Source organism: Papio anubis, chromosome 11 (assembly GCF_008728515.1).
Source record: "Papio anubis isolate 15944 chromosome 11, Panubis1.0, whole genome shotgun sequence".
Taxonomy (NCBI): Eukaryota; Metazoa; Chordata; class Mammalia; order Primates; family Cercopithecidae; genus Papio; species Papio anubis.
In genome coordinates, this window is record NC_044986.1 from 109,220,840 (window position 1) to 109,234,912 (window position 14,073).

The window sequence follows — 14,073 nt, forward strand, 5'->3', positions numbered from 1 at the left end:
CATCCCCACCTTTTAAAAATTCACTTTACCTACATTCTCCAAAATGTTTCCCCATAAGCAAAGGCTGCAGGATCACAGCACAGACTATGGCATAAAAAAGCTGCCTGGTGTTTCAATTACTATAGGTTAACAGATATTTCTGAATCAAAATGCAAATGTTTTTTGATCTACACGTGGAACATTTTTCCCCTTTGCAGGTGAAGGTGACTTCTGCATATATTTTCAGAAAACCCTTCATTCTTAACTATAGAAAAGACAAAGCTTTTCCAAACAGTGTCGTCATTCCAATTGTCTCCCATTTTAATGTATGTACCTTAGAGAAGAAAGTGTAAGGTTAATAATGAATGACTCCTTCCTAAAGGTGAGAAATGGAAGTAACAGCAATTCACCATTACTGGGCAAGTACTGTGGAACTCTGCTGCCAAACCCTGTCTTCTCTCAAAATAATGCGCTATACCTACGGTTTAAGAGTGACAGTGTAACTTCTGATCGCGGATATGAAATCATCTGGACTTCATCACCCTCTGGTAAGACATTTGCACTTTGTACGGGAAAGCAGTGTGAGAAAACCATGAGGTGTCTCATAGAAAAAGGCAAAGTAACCTCATATTTTTAGCTACCTGTGTACCTGATTAGTTTATGTTAAGAATAGAGATTTTTAACCATGAAAGTACAGATTACTTTTTTTTTTTTTTTTTTTAAAATAGGGTTCCTCCCTCTCCCCCGCCGGGGGGACAGTGGTGTGATCTTGGCTCACTGCAACCTCCACCTGCTGGGTTCAAGTGATTCTCCTACCTCAGTCTCCCAAGTAGCTGAGATTACAGGCATACGCTACCATGCCCAGCTAATGTTTGTATTTTTAGTAGAGACAGGGTTTCCCCATATTGGCCAGGCTGGTCTCAAACTCCTGACCTCAAGTGATCCACCCGTGTCAGCCTCGCAAAGTGCTGGGATTACAGGCATGAGCCACCGCGCCTGGCCAGATTACTTTAAATTCTACATTTATTCATTATTTCTGTTTATAAAAGAATATATATTGATATATGAAGCATATATAAGGTAAGGTATGAAGATTTAAAGATTCCTTGGTAAATTAAATTTTGTTAGACTTTTTGACTAAGGAAGTTATTTGAGAATTTAAAGAAAAACTTTTACCAAAAATCCAACTTATGAACACATTCTGGCATATATAGAAGTGGTTGTGCTTCTCACAGGCCCTGACATTTCCTGGCGGTGCTGGAGAGAAATTGCTTTTGTAGGGTAGTAAGTATCTTCTCGCATTTTTGGTTGGCTGTTTATCAAACAACTAAAGAAAATTTAAGTCATGTCAATACATTTAATGCAAGAGAGGAGAAATACCTTTATGAAATGTCCCGAAATACCAAAATACCTTCAAAATAAGAAAGATAAACAGAACTCATTTTAAATATCTTAAGAAAAGGGTTCTATTAAGACAATTGTGGTAACGGAATCTTGGCACCCAAAGGAAGCTTAAAGATAACCTCCAATGCTCAAATTTTATCGACGAGCAAATAAAACACCAAGATTAAGCTAGGTGCTGTGGCTCACGCCTATAATCCCTGGGAGACCAAGGCGGGTGGATCACCTGAGGTCAGGAGTTCTAGACCAGCGTGGTCCACATGGTGAAACCTCGTCTCCACTAAAAATACAAAAATTAACTGGGTGTAGATCCCAGCTACTGGGGAGGCTGAGACTGGAGAATCACTTCAACTTAGGAGATGGAGGCTGTAGTGAGCCGAGATCACACCACTGCACTCCAGCCTGGGTGACAGAGCAAGACTCAGTCTCAAAAAACAAAACAAAACAAAAAACACCATGGACCCGGGAGGCAGAGCTTGAAGTGAGCCAAGATCATGCCACTGCACTCCAGCCTGGGCGACAGAGCAAGACTCCATCTCAAAAAACAAAAACAAAAAAACAGAACCCACCAAGATTAATGAGTTGCCCAAAATGCTCCACTAGACTGAGATGGAGGTGGGATTAGGTCGTGGTGGTCAGAGGCCCAGCCACCTGCTCTGGAACTGTGCCAGCCAGCTTCTTCCTGTCCCCGAGATGACCTGGATCTCCACAGACAGGCAGTCTAAATCATGACAGCCTTCGTATACAGATTAGCAAATGGAACAAATTTACACCAAAACTTGAAGTATTCGACCTTAAGTATGTCAGTGATTAGCCCAGTAAAGTCACTGTTATAATGAAGTCATTCCTGCCACCACCTACAATAACACACTCCCTCTTGGTTTAGCGCTGAATTTTACTTACTAATTTTACATCACTCGCATCATTAGCATCAGCTCAGGGCACCCAAACATCTCTACACCATCGAAAGCACACAGAGAACAACTTGATTTTCTTCCGCAGTTTATCAAGGTTTTTTTTTTTTTTTTCCGTTCTGCTCTCAACACCCAGTTTTAAAGTACAGTCCTGGAGGAAGTTGTCCCTGGGTCGTGAAATGCACGCAAAGGCACGTGTGTGGAGGATGGAAGAGGTGGAGGGCAATGGGAAGAGAGGGGAAGGGAGGAGAAAGGGTGCAGCCCAAAGAAGAGGAACAGGAAAAGGGGTTTCTGCCTCCATTATTCTCGCAGAGAGTCTCAGCACCTTAAGAAAATAAAATCGTATTGCCTCACAAGCCAGACTGGACGGCTTATATGTTGTTGAATCAAACTTCCTGTCCTGTTTTCCTTGCAGGATGTGGTGGAACTCTTTATGGAGACAGAGGCTCATTCACCAGCCCTGGCTATCCAGGCACGTACCCAAACAACACACACTGTGAGTGGGCCCTAGTGGCTCCTGCTGGAAGGCTTGTCACCGTCAACTTCTACTTTATCAGCATTGACGATCCAGGAGACTGTGTACAGAACTATCTCACACTCTACGATGGGCCCAACGCCAGCTCTCCATCCTCTGGACCATACTGTGGAGGCGTGAGTAAAACACACATTTTATATTCCCATTTGTTGTTTTTAGACAATGAGAGTTACTTAGTGTAGACTTTTTTTTTTTTTTTTTTTGAGACGGAATTTCGCTCGTCACCCAGACTGGAGTGCAGTGGCATGCAATCTCGGCTCACTGCAACCTCGCCTCCCAGGTTCAAGCAATTCTGCCTCAGCCTCCTGAGTAGCTGGGATTACAGGCGCCAGCTGTGTGCTTTCTGTGCATCACGCCACCACGCCCGGCTAATTTTTGTACTTTTAGTAGAGACAGGGTTTCGCCATGTTGACCAGGCTGGTCTCGAACTTCTGACATCAGGTGATCTGCCCGCTTCGGCCTCCGAAAGTGCTGGGATTACAGGGGTGAGCCACTGCTCCCGGCCTAGTGTAGACTTCTAAAGGCAGACACTTGCAGAGTAGGAAGCACAGCCTTTAACAAATTGAGCAGTTTTCCGACTTGCCTTTCTATTCTGGGAGCATGAGTGCCATCTGGTGGACATTGCGTTAAATTGCTATTAAGAGTTACCAAAATCGGCTCTGTGTCAGATCACCTGTGGAGTTACTTACATTAGACTTCCAGTTCCCACCAAAACCCACTGAATCGGGATTTCCCAAGGAGGAGTCACAACATGCCGTTTTTTTAAAAAAAAAAAAAAGCTCCTTCTGTGACGTCAGTGCACTGCCTAGGGTTGAATACCCATGTTTATTTCTGCATAAATAGAACTATAGAAAATGTGGACACCGGGCTCTATTTTATCTACTTCTTGCTGAAAACTGCAGTAATTCTTTGAAGAAATGGTGATAGTTTGTTTTTGTAAAGCTCTGGTATCTTCCCTAAACAACAACTCAGAATCTGACGTTGATTCAATATTGCAGGCATCTGTGCTTACGATCCTCTTATTTGATGTGCAAGTAGATATTTAAGACAATAAAGGCTTACACCTGTAATCCCAACACTTTGAGAGGCCCAGGCAGGTGGATCACTTGAGGTCAGAAGTTTGAGACGAGACTGGCCAACATGGGGAAATCCTGTCTCTACTAAAAATACAAAAGTTAGCTGGCATAGTGGCACACGCCTGTAATCCCAGCTACTAGCGAGGCTGAGGCAAAAGAATTGCTTGAGCCCGGGAGGCAGAAGTTGCAGTGAGCTGAGATGGTGCCACTCAACTCCAAACTGGGCAACAGAGCCAGACTCAATCTCAAAAAACAAGAAAGTAAGGGAAAATTGGCTGTTGGCAAGCGGGTATCTGTTTCTGATTTTTCTGCCGTTTAATCATCTTAGGCTTTGTAACCAAACTAGATAGAAAACTGTATCAGCTGGAAATCTAGATGGTTTTTAAAATAATAACTTACTGTTAATAAAATTGATAAATGCTGTTTTCAGAAGTATCAGAAAATAGACTAATTTTTCTAAAACCCTGGGCATTCTCATATATTCTTAACACCTTTCTTTGAATATATTTGCATATATTTTTCATGCACATTTTTTACTGTTTGATGGTGTGTTTTTTCCACTTACCACTATATCATTAGTATCTTATATCAATAAAAACACTGGTGCATCATATTTAAGTTTTGGAGAGTATTCCATTGCATGAGTGTGGCCTAATTTATTTAACGAAGCCCCTCTAAGTGGACATTTAGGTCTCTTGAACATTTTGCAACTACAGACAACACTTAATAAACTTTTTGGTAGTGATATCTTTATACATATAGTTATATTACTTGGTGAGAAATGGTAATCGCAGGACCAGCAGACACTGTATTACGGGGATGCACAGAAAGCACACAGAGAGAGACCCCAGTAAATGTGCCACACATCAGATTTAGAAGCTAATCAGTTCTTAGACATTGAATTGAAATTTACAAACATTTCAAAAGGGAGGAAAAGAGACAATTTTAACAATACAGTGACTTTCTATTGGTGGGTTTTTTTTTTTGTGGGCGTGGTTTTCAGCGGCTTGCAAACATACAATCCCATTTGATCCCCAGAGTGACAATACCATAAGGTGGAAAGAACAAGTATATCCTGGTCTTGTATAAACCGAGTCCAGGTTTTTACTGAACAAGTATAAACCGAGTCACTGAGAGAAGTGACAGCCATTTAATCCAATGCCACGTTAAGTTGAAATATATAGCGAGATACATCAATTTTTTAAACTGTTGGTGTTCACAGTATTTTCCCAGTTTTACATTTTCTTTTATGAATGTGGATATAATTTCACGTGTAATTGTTTTTTTCTTAAAGGTACCACCGATTTCTTTAACACTTTATAAATGTTAAACATAAATGAAAAAATGTAAAACATAAGTGTAAAACATGAGGTCAATTTACATACAGACGTAGCTCTTATTTTGCTAATATTTACATACTTACAACTTTTTGTAAGTGTAATATTTTGCTAATATTTACATACATACAACTTTTACATTTTACATACATATTTACATGTATATTTACATACATACAAAAGTTTACAACTTTTGTATGTATACTCCTTTGGTATACAATTCAACTTTTTATATATGTAAATATGCATGCAAATATGTATGTTAAATGTAAATTTGTAATATTTACATACATACAATTTACATACAGAGGTAGCTCCTCATTTTGCTAATATAAACACAAACCATGATTTGGAGATATTTTATATTATGGTAAATACCATTGTTCACAGGGAAATCCTATATCCCTTGCAGCTACAGAATATGAACATCTAGCAAATGAAAGAGTAACGGGAAAAACAAGGAGAATCAAAGGGGATTCTAAAACTTCTGTTGACTGTCCATACTAGTTTGTCAATATAAAATAAGTTGTTGACATTTGGAAGCATTTTAAAATGGAAGTAAAAAGTAGATGTGCATAGGAATAAAAATATGGTATATTCCTTGATGTATCTCTTACAGAGAAAAATCTACACTCACTTGAGTAAGTGAGTATCTTGGAAATAAGTCTGTGTTTTGGTGACTTGGGGTAGGGCTGAGGCAGGAAAAGCCAGGAATGTAAGCATCGTGAGAGCAGGGCGTTTTGCCTGTTTTGCTCATTTTTTAATGTCCCTACTACTAAAACCAATACCTGCAGCGTGGCAGTGCCTTGATCAATATTTGCCAAATGAATGACTAGAAAGTGAGAGACAACAGGGACACATCTATTCCCCCCAACACACACACAAACACACACTGTTCCACAGAAGTATATGAAAATAAATCTCAAGAGGAAACTACAAACATTGAGGATGAAAATAGCATGTTTTACTTAATATAATCATTTTAATTTCATATGTGTTTCAGAAAAATTAAATTTGCAGTAAGAACTTGAATAAGAAGTTCAAATGTTTTGATAACAGTTTTATTGAGATATAATTTATAGACCATACATTTACATACATACAATTTACATACCATATAATTCATCTCCTTTTTTTTTTTTTTAATTTTTTATTTTTTTTTGAGACGGAGTCTCGCTCTGTCGCCCAGGCTAGAGTGCAGTGGCCGGATATCAGTTCACTGCAAGCTCTGCCTCCCGGGTTCACGCCATTCTCCTGCCTCAGCCTCCCGAGTAGCTGGGACTACAGGCGCCCGCCACCTCGCCCGGCTAGTTTTTTGTATTTTTTAGTAGAGATGGGGTTTCACCGTATTAGCCAGGCTGGTCTCGATCTCCTGACCTCGTGATCCGCCCGTCTCGGCCTCCCAAAGTGCTGGGATTACAGGCTTCAGCCACCGTGCCCAGCCCAGTTCATCTCCTTAAAGTATACAGTTCAGTGGTTTTTAGTAGATTCACAGAGCTGTGTGCCCATTATCAGCACAACCAATTTTGGGACACTTTCATTACTCATTACCCCCCAAAAGAAACCCTGTACCCATTAGCAGTCCTTCCCTATTTTCCCTCAACTCCCCACGCCCAGAAATATTCCTTTGTAAAGTATTGGCATTCATTCTTGGCAAGGTTACTTCAAGAAATATATGCAGGTTCACCGTAAATTCTATAAAGTTTCTTTATGTGGTACTTTGTTTCTAGGCTAACGTTTCTAGAAAAACGTTCAAATATGTGAAACATATAATTTGATACTTTTTGTTTTTTCAATTTTAGGACACCAGCATAGCCCCCTTCGTGGCTTCCTCAAATCAGGTCTTCATAAAATTTCATGCTGAGTATGCGCGGCATCCCTCCGCTTTCCGATTAACTTGGCACAGCTAAGCGGGTAACAACTCATGTTCATTCAGCACTTCCCCTCTGCAGCACGCTGGACAGGTCTCCGCCATCTTCATACACGACCCCTGCTGATGCCACAGAGAATAAGCTGAACTTTTATGGTTTTCACCAAGCCATGGATAGAATGGATATTTGTAGGCCAGGCATGGTGGCTCACGCCCCTGTATTCTCAGCACTTTGGGAGGCCGAGGCAGGTGGATCACCTGCGGTCAGGAGTTTAAGACCAGTCTGGCCAACATGGTGAAACCCCATCTCTACTAAAAATACAAAAATTAGCCAGGCGTGGTGGCAGGCGCCTGTAATCCCAGCCACTTGAGAGGCTGAGGCAGGAGAATTGCTTGAACCCAGGAGGCAGAGCTTGCAGTGAGCTGAGATCACACCACTGCACTCCAGCCTGGGCAACACAGCGAGACTCCATCTCAAAAAAAAAAAAAAAAAAAGAATCAATATTTGTACGTTTTCTCGAACATAGAACATAGCTGCTTTAGTCTTGTGTGTGCATTTCATTCTAATATTTTGAGCTGAAATTTAAAAAAACTTTGAAAGACTTGGAAATGATTATGGCATATATGATATACATTTTTAAAAGTTAATAATAATAGCCAGGGGCAGTGGCTCATACCTGTAATCCCAGCACACTGGGAGGCCATGGTGGGAGGATTGCTTGAACCTAGGAGTTTGAGACCAGCCTGGGCAACCCAAAGTGAGACCTTATTTCTACAAAAAATAAAAAAATTAGCCAGGCATGGTGGCATGCTCCTGTGGTTCCAGCTACACAGGAGGTTGAAGCGGGAGGATCACTTGAGCCCAGTAGGTTAAGGCTGCAGTGAAACCCTGTGAACCATGGTACTCCAGCCTGGGCAACAGACTGAGACCCTATCTCATAAACGACAACAAGAACAACAAAAGTTAATCATAATATAGAAGCACAAATTTCTTGTGAATGTTCAATTAGGCATAATAAACATTATTGAATTGTACACAATTATGCTGCATTAATTTTGACTTAAAACTCTGTCTTTCACTATGGGGCATATATAAATTTTCAAGTTTAATTTTTATATTTTGGCAAAGAATTCAATATATATATGAATCTTCCAGAGCATCAGTTCTGGAGCCAAGCTGCCTGAGTTTGAATTTTGACTGTACTAGTTAAGTGCTTACATAATCTCTCTGTGCTCAGTTTCTTCATTTGTATAATGGGATTATTTTACCTGTCTCACAGGGTTGCGATAATTAAGTATATATGTGTAAGGACTCAGAACAATACCTGATGCATATCAGGTAATTAGTAAATGCTAGCTTCTATGTCAATTAGTAGTAGTAAGACTCACCTCCCTACCATACAGACGTACCTGCTTTTCCCATACTCTCCAAAGCCAGGCCCAAGTCTCACCTATGTTTACCTTTTGCCATGCCCTTAGGTCAATCTGAGCTTCTCCAAAGACCTTGCCTTAACTAAAGAGAAATTTGCTATAACCTCTGAATTCTCTATTTCCCTCCCATTTGCCTCAAACTTCTGTTTCTCCTGGCCATGCTGAGAAACATTTCTTCATTTATCCCCAGGACCCTGTACTCTCCCGGTTATTTAATTTCTCTGAGTATTCTCCACTCTCCTGTAGAACAGTGGCCCTCTTCACACAGCTCCACTAGGCGGTGCCCCAGTAGGAACTCAGTGTGGTGCATCCAACCCCGCCTTTCCCTGTTACACTGCCCTAGTAGAGGTTTGGCCTCTACCCCTGCAGAAGGCTTCTTCCTGAAAACCCAGCTTTTTCCATACCACCTCCGAAATCTAGGCAGAAGCTGCCAGGAATCTACCACTCTTGTACTCTGTGTGCCTGCAGGTTTAACAGCATGTGGAAGCTGCCAAGGCTTGTGGCTTTCATTCTCCAAAGCAGCAGCCCAAGCTTTACCTGGGCCCCTTTGAGCCATAGCTGGAGCTGGAGTGACCAGGGTGTGGGGAGCCCTGTCTTGAGGCTGTGCAGGCAAGCAGGGCCCTGGGCCTGGCCCATGAAATCATTCTTTCTCCTAGGCCTCTGGGCCTGTGATGGGAGGGGTTTCAGCAAAGGTTTCCGAAATGCCTTTGGGGCCCTTTCTCCATTATCTTGGATATTAGCAGTTGACTCCCTTTTAGTTATGCAAATATCTCTAGCAAGTGGATGCTCCACAGCCTGCTTGAATTCCTCTCCTGAAAAAGCTTTTTCTTTCTCTGCCATATGGCCAGGCTGTAAATCTTCCAAATTTTTACATTCCGCTTTCCTTTTTAATATAAGTTCCAATTTAAAGTCATTTCTTTGCTCCCACATCTGAGCACATGCTATATTAGAAGTAGCCAGCCCAAATCTTGAACACTTTGCTGCTTAGAAATTTTTTCCACCAGATACCCCAGGTTGCCACTCTTTAGTTCAAACTTCCATAGATCCCTAGGGCATGGACAGAATGCAGCCAAGCTCTTTGCTAAGGCATAATATGTGTCACCTTTGCTCCAGTTCCCACTAAGTTCCTCATTACCATCCAAGACCTTGGCAGCCTGGACATCATTATCCATATCACTATCAGAATTTTAGTCACAACTTTTAACCAGTCTCTAAGAAGTTCCAATTTTTTCCTCATCTTTCTGTCTTCTGAGCCCTCCAAACTCTTCCAACCTCTACCCATTACCTTGTTCCAAAGTCAGTTCCACATTTTCAGATATCTTTATAACAAAACCCCACTCCTGGTACCAATTTTCTGTTTTAGCTCATTCTTGCATTACTATAAAGAAATACCTGAGACTGGGTAATTTATAAAGAAAAGAGGTTTAATCGGTTCACAGTTCTGTAGGCTTTATAGGAAACATGGTGCTGACATCTACTTGGCTTCTGGGGTGGCTTTGGGAAGCTTATAATCATGGAAGAAGGCGAAGGGGAAACAGGCATGTCACATGGTGAAAGCAGGAGCAAGACAGTGAGAGTAGGGGGCAGGTGCCACACATTTTTGTGACCAGATCTCATGTGAACTCAGAGCGAGAGTTATCACCAAGGGGATGGTCCAAGCCATCCATGAGGGATCCACCCCCATGATCTAAACACCTCCCACCAGGCCCATCTCCAACACTGGGTGTTACAACTCAACATGAGATCTGCACAAGGACAAATACCCAAACTCTATGATATATTTATGCTCGACCATTGCCTATTCCTTAACACAATATGTTAAGTGAAAATAAACATTATGGTTTGCCATTTAACCAGAAGTAGAAAGTTCAACAGCACATCCTCATCTCCAATGCTGCCAGACATGTAACTAGGTGAGGTAGATATGAGCTTCCTTTTCATAAGAAAATTCAAATGCTTTTATAAAGTTTTTCACTGCCTCTAGAAAAGCAGAAGCCTTTACAAAGGAGATTTGCTTTATGTTAATTATGCAAAATCAAGGGTTATTAAGAACATGAGACCAAGTGAATGAAAGAAGCTGAGGAATATATCACTTCATCTTACTCTAATACTCAAATGCCAGAGAAATTATTTCTGGACAGAGTATGGAGCCACATAAATAAAACACTCTCACCTTAAAAATTCAGCTACTTGGGAGGCTGAGGCAGGAGAATCACTTGAGCCTAGGAGGCAGAGGTTTCAGTGAGCCAACATCGTGCCACTGCACTCCAGTGTGGGTTACAGAGTGAGACTCCATCTCAAAAAAACAAACAACAACAACAAAAATTCCTGCTCCTTTTTTGTATTATGGATAGATATATCAACTTTATGGGTGACAATTCTATTGGAAAGGATGGTGAATGCAATGAATAACACCATCAAATCCAAAAGGTCTTGATAAGCTAGTAACAATGGGCCAATTGTAACAGATGAAATGTGACAGATATAAGATCTTCCTCTTTTATCAAAAAATGAATTGCAAAGCTACGGAATCCAGGGAAAGTTTAACAATAACATGAAATAACATAGTACTTTTCTGAAAGCAAGATTAACATGATGTCGCTGTCAAAAAAATGATGCTTTGATCATGGACTGCATCATTAGAGTAACGGTATCATTTCCACTCAGAAGGGCATGCTTTTCTAGGAGGCATATTGGAATATCTGGGAGATGTGTACCTGAAATTGAGGAAAGCATATTTTAAAATTAAAAATACAGAAAAAAGAGACAAAATGAAGCTTTACAAAATCTTCCAGGCTAGGCATCTAGGAAACAAGCAGTGATTCTTTAGTGGGTTAGGGGATGGTCAGGTTTGGGAGAATGATATTTTCATGTATAGCAAAGGGAAGTAGTTATTGAGTAATTCAGTGTTTGAGTAATTCAGCTGGAAGAAGGAGAAAAGAGTCGACTCTACTCTCATTAGTGAGACCCATCGTATATCCTCTGGTTCTGCTTTACATTTAATTCGCTTGTTTCCAAATGTTTATTGAGCGTCAGCTATGTGACATGTACTAAATGCACTGAGGATAAAGCAGAGAACAAGACAGCCATACAAGACTATCAGCTGATGTCTCCCGACTTCACAAATCACACTTCCCAGCTCCATCTGCTTGATTTCTTGAGCCAGTCCCGAAGCAAAAACCTTAATATTCTTATCTGGTGAAGCATACATTGAGCCAGCTTCCCGGATCTAATGGCCAAGGGATAAGTTTCCTGATTCCAAATTGTGTCACCATGAAGTTTCACTGCTTGCAATCAGGACCCTGAACAGACTAACAATCATCCTAGCAAATTCATCAAACCTGAGTTTGGGTGTGGGAACCCTGATTGACAGCTGGGATCCTAGGGATCTAGGAGGAAAACAATACACACAAACAAGAGACCACTCCAGCTATCTAGAAAAACCAATTCAGATCTTCACACTTGAACTCAAAAGGACAACCAAGAATCCATCACCAGAGAGGGGAAGAATCTTTCTTTTCTAAGGGAAAGACTAGATAAATACACATAAGAATGGACTCCTGAAGAAACATAACTGGGTGAACAGAAGAGAGGTTTAAAAACTATTATCCTCAGTGATACTTGAGAAAAGAGTACATTCATGAAACAAACGCAGGGTGTTATTATAGAGAAGACTGCCACTGGCAGTCCAATAGGACTGGTGTCCTTAGAAGAGGAAGAGACACCAAGGGTGTGATTGCACAGAGAAAATGCCCTGGAGGGACACCAAGAGAAGACAGTCATCCACAAGGCAAGGGGAGAGGCCACAGGATAAATCAAATCTGCTGGCACCTTCATCTTGAACTTCCAGGATTGTGAGAAATTTCTGTCGTTTAAGCCATCCAGGCTGTGGTATATTGTTACGACAGCCCTAGCCGACTAACCCAGGTACTAATGTCTTCAGCCTACATAGTCAAGATTCACCATTAGAAATTGCTGGAACAAGAAAAATTCTGATTTTTTCAAAACAGGTTTTGCTTTAAAAGAGTTAATGATTCGAGAAACAAATATGTTAGGAGATTACCTTACCAACTAATACGTATAGATGAAATTATGAAGTTAGAAAATCATCAGTGGATGCTAAAACGAGTGGGTAAAAATTAGATGAGGAATGGGACGCGATCAAGTAGCACCTCCCCCCAGCATTGTTTTTAATCATAAAGAAAAAAATAGTAACTTTATGGTGAAGAAACCTGGCAGACACTACCTTACCTAAGTGAACATCACCTATACTGGGAGTAACCGATGTCATCTGTACCTTGATATCATACAGTGGAAAAGACACATCGCTTTAGTGGTGTTTCTCCAAAAATTCAGAACCCGAAAGGGAACATCAAACTCACTTTAAAGCATATTCCACACAACACCTGGTCTGTACTCTTAGATAATGTGTAGTTCAACAAACATAAAAGCCAAGAACGGTTCCAGATCAAAGAAGACTAATGCAGGAATGACCCTTTCATCTGGAATGTTTTTTACGCAATCAATGTTTGCTTTTAAGAGTGCAGATCCTTTTTTTAATCCAATTGGTTCGGAGCTATAATTACATGATTTTACCACATCTTCTTAAGGCTTTGATCCCCGCTACAATCTACAATATATACATGCGTATGTGTGGTATCTGTCTATCATCAATTTAGGTGACAATAGGAGAAAACTGCCTGGTGCCAAACTTTATTCCATAGTATGAAATTGTCTCTCAGGACAGGGCTTTTGGTGAGAGAAGCACAGGATATTGCTGGGTGACTGCGACTGGGTCAGGAAATAGGGAGGCAGAGGGCAGCAGTTTTGCTAGAACTTAAAATTTGGTTGCTTTTGGAAGAGGAAGCGGGAGATTCCTGGAAGCCAGAACGTCATGTCTCACAGATGTAAGTCATAGTTGGGAAAGACACATCGCTTTAGTGGTGTTTTCAAACGACTTTTGAAATAGTAGGGTTTTACTTGTAGCTTCTATCCCTGAGGGTAGTTCCTGCTGCTCAAGAGCAAAAGGGTCAGGGTTTGTAAAAGCCAGCCTTAGAAACCTATTGAAAAAGATTTCCAGCGGGGCGCTGGGGAAACGCAGACAGCGCCGGAATCCCTGCCTGGAGAAGCTCTTAACAGGACGGGAAGCTGCGTGCCCCACAAGGTCCCTCAGAGGCACATTGTGGAGACGGGACGCAGGGTAGCAACTTCCGGCGAGTGGAGCCGCTATTACAGAAGATAAATATACGGAGCCAATTTACTGCCAGCTTTCGCAACACCCACCCTCAGCCACCACCCTCCCTGACGCAGTCACGCCACAAACTTCCACGCTTCCGCCCACAGCCCTCTGGGCTTCAACCATCAACTGAGCATGCGCCAATTCTAGTGCGCACGCGCCAACTTTGGCCCAATCAGAGTTCCAACCCGTGGGGTGGACGCCACGGGGATAAACTAACCTCAGCGTGGGGCGGGGGTCTCGAAGCCGAATAACGAAGGTGATTGGCCAGCCTCTAGCACATACTTTTAAGGG

The 14,073-nt window shown here is 41.5% G+C and overlaps 1 protein-coding gene across 1 annotated transcript in view; it reads left to right on the forward strand.

Annotated features, from left to right (window-relative positions):
- The window catches only part of CUBN (cubilin), a 308,229-nt gene extending 300,077 nt beyond the window's left edge, over nt 1–8,152 (forward strand). The window contains 3 exon segments of the mRNA XM_031652472.1: nt 362–527; nt 2,710–2,945; nt 7,045–8,152. Of these exon segments, the coding sequence (XP_031508332.1) occupies nt 362–527; nt 2,710–2,945; nt 7,045–7,152 (510 nt within the window). The 3' untranslated portion in view covers nt 7,153–8,152.
- Nucleotides 8,153–14,073: the final 5,921 nt, after the last annotated feature.